The following is a 3223-nucleotide window of genomic DNA, read 5'->3' as shown; positions in this document are numbered from 1 at the left end:
CTTCTTATCAAGATGTGTGCCTGATTGATGTTGGTCTCCGTCTCCGCCTTCTTCTTCTTCTTTTTTTCTTCTTGTTTTCTCTGGCTTATCGTTGGACACTTCCAAAGAGCTATCTCTTGTCAAAGCTCCCCCTTCTCAACAATCTTCCTTGTGACCACACCCTTACTGACAACCGGATACAGAGAATTGCGATGGCGGGCATTAAACGTAAACTTGACTCCACCAAAGGGTCAGCTGCAGCGCCTACTGGCAGCGCAACAGGCGCAGGTCTCCCCCCAAAAACGCCTAGTAAGTATTACGGAGAGCTGCTATCATCTTTCGTAGGTACTGATTGCTACATAGACTCTACCGTTGGTGATACTGCTCATATCCGCGTGACACGGAGTTTACGTGCAAGTCAAGATGCGCGGGCGAACCACACGGATAACAACAAGAACAGCACAAACCACCCAATGCATAATAGGAGTAGTAATAATCGCCCTTTGTCGCGTATAATCACGCTCAGTACCCGTGCTGCTCGAGCCAATAGCGCTGCAAGAAATGCATTGAACAACGCAACAAACAATGGAACAAATAGCCCATCGAATGCTGCTCGCGAGACCCGGGCTTCTCGAACTCGCGCCGCAGCACCTGTTGCAGCTGCGGCACCCGCACCCGCACCCGCAGCAAGTCAGTTTGACGGAACAGCCTTGAATGTGCCTGAAACCCCGCGGTCTAAGAGGGTCAGACGAGGACCAGCAGTCGAGGAAACTCCAAGAAGTACGAGACAGTCTGCTAGACTGCGGTCTCACGTCAACACATCTTTTAACGATAACGCTTCCTCTGAAGCAGTCATTACCAAACAGTTCGAAACAAGCCCCTCCAAGGGGGTTACTCCTAGTAGTAGAACTAGGAATAGAAGCCGGCAGGCTGTGGATGCTGCACCTGACACTATTCAAAGCAGCGTGAACTCGAACGTAACCACCGATATGAGACCCCCATCCCCGGAAGACATTATCCCAGAAACTGTCGAACGACTTAAAGAAACAGAAGATGATCAAGATTCACATGAATTCATGGAATCAACTCAAGCTGCAGAAGAACTACCGGCGGGCCCCACGTACCAGGAGGACAATCATGAAACGAATGAGGTGAACGGCCAGGAGATCGAGGGTATGCCTAGTCCTGCGAAAACTTCTAGTTCATCTGGATCTCGAAAGCGCAGATCTTCGGAGCCAGAAAACAAAGGTACTACAGGGCTTACCAGTATTGTTGATCTTCCTCGCCAAATCTTAAAAGTAGAGGATGGGGAGCTCGATCGTACGGCAGAAAAAACGTTACAGGGAAGTACCGATATCAAAAATGCGTCGCGCTCTCCCGATGATGAGGTGGAAGAATCTAAAGCTGGCGATGAATCCCGTCAAATAACGGAAGATATTGAAGAATCAACTCCAGAGAATGCCACAGAACCCACAATTGGGAAGGCACTTCGTGGCGGACGGAGTCGAGGACGAGGCCGCGGTGGGCGTAGCAGAGCTGCAGCACGCTCCGGCTCAAGCAAACGAGGTCGTGGCGGTGCTCGTGCTGCTCGTGGCGGGCGCATTGGGCGTCAATATGATCGGTCAAGTGATGTCGAGCACGACCGTTCTCCTTCTCCTAGTGCAGCCACCCAAAAGCTCCGGGATCGACAACGGGAACTGGATAAAGCATTTAGGAAGGTGGCAGCTGCCCAACGATTGGCTTTGGCTGTCTTAGCTTCACAGTCCCAGAAAAAGCTTTCCCGCGATAAGAACGCCCACAGAAATGTACCCGAGTATGAAGAAATTAACTCACTCCTGAAGGCGAGGCTCGAAGAGAGGCTGGAGGTTTTCCGCCATGAATATGAGCTCCGAGTTGAGCAAGAAAATAGGCTTTTCGCCGCTAATAGAGAAGCGATCGAGGAAAGATTCCGAGTAAGTCCGATTTCATTCGATTTTCTTCCTTTCAGGAGCTGCTGCTGATGACAAACGATTACAGGCGTCAGCCCGGTACATCAAAGAAGAACATTTCTTTGCAAGCCAGGGAGAATATATGGCATTTGTGGAAGGCCGACGTGCTGCGGAGGATGACGAGCACACTGAAGTATGTCAGCTTTTTATTCAGGATCATTATGCAAACACAATAAGCTAACATCGTCCCAGACTGATGGCTCTGAAACCGAGCCTGAGCGTGTTATTCCACCAGCAAAAGAAGTCGTGAGGGGGTTCAATTCTTCCTTCGTACGGAATCCTGCTGGAGCCGCTTCCTACGACCGTGCTAGGTATGGCTGGGACGATTTCGTCCAGCGTGCTAAGTTAGGCGATGATATCGACCCACAGATGAAGGAGATGAGGGAAGCTGGACCTTTTGCTGGCTTTTCTGCTCGAGAAATCATAGGCCTCTTACTAGAGGCGACTGGTATCGTTGAGGTGCGCCAGAAAGCCAGTGTAGAGAACCAGCTAAACCCTGCCTTCCCTGATACGCGCCCGACAGCCTTGTTCGCATTGGCTGATGTGGCAGCCGCTGAGCTCCCTCGTCCTACCTTATCCCAAACCACACCGCGGCTTTCGGCACATAGAGCTCTCCTTCCGCAGCCTTCACAGGTGTCTCACGGGCCGACAGATCCTCGATCTTTCGTGTTGCCGCCCCCCACACCCCAACGGCAACAGCCCCGTCGGCTCCTCCCTGCTGGGCAGCAAATTCCGCCCATCAGTGAGCAACTTGGTCTCCCAGATCCATTCGCGAGTAGGGGTGGACCTCCACAGCTTCCCCCTCCCCCGGGGTCTAACTTCCAACGGCCTCCGCTACCTAATTACTTGGCAAGTCATCATCCACAGAGTTTGTATTATCCGCCGCCACCACCGCCTACAGCCCCGCCACCTGGGCCTCGCCCTCCATACTAGACAGTCACGAATGGATGATATGAGTTTCTGTTCGTTTTCTCACAATAAATGTTTTGTTTCCTTTTGTCCAGTTTTGCAAACACACTATATTCTTTGGATCTGCCAGGGTTTGATATCAATACGGAGCTACGGTCTACGCCAAAATAGTAATGCTGGTTCACGTCGGGAGTTATGTGCTGATTGGGTGGTGGTTTTTCTATCTTCCTTTTTTTTTTTGTCTCTTCTTATCTTGTTGGTTTTATCACACGGGTGGTTGAGAAGTCTTTGGAGCGTGGGCTTGATGTAATATCCCAAGATAGTAGTATTTACAGTGGATGTGGTGG

General features: G+C 50.9%; 1 protein-coding gene across 1 annotated transcript; it reads left to right on the top strand.

Annotated features, from left to right (window-relative positions):
* Nucleotides 1-191: 191 nt before the first annotated feature.
* On the top strand, nucleotides 192-2900 carry ANOM_011427 (uncharacterized protein; the record flags this gene model as incomplete). Its single annotated transcript, XM_015556683.1, has 4 exons — nucleotides 192-288; nucleotides 343-1931; nucleotides 1996-2100; nucleotides 2160-2900. 4 exons carry the CDS (start codon nucleotides 192-194, stop codon nucleotides 2898-2900), a joined length of 2532 nt encoding a protein of 843 aa, XP_015401133.1.
* Between the last annotated feature and the right edge of the window lie 323 nt (nucleotides 2901-3223).

This window comes from Aspergillus nomiae (assembly GCF_001204775.2).
Source record: "Aspergillus nomiae NRRL 13137 chromosome Unknown contig00663, whole genome shotgun sequence".
Classification (NCBI taxonomy): domain Eukaryota; kingdom Fungi; phylum Ascomycota; class Eurotiomycetes; order Eurotiales; family Aspergillaceae; genus Aspergillus; species Aspergillus nomiae.
This window is presented reverse-complemented; position numbering and strand designations above follow the sequence as displayed.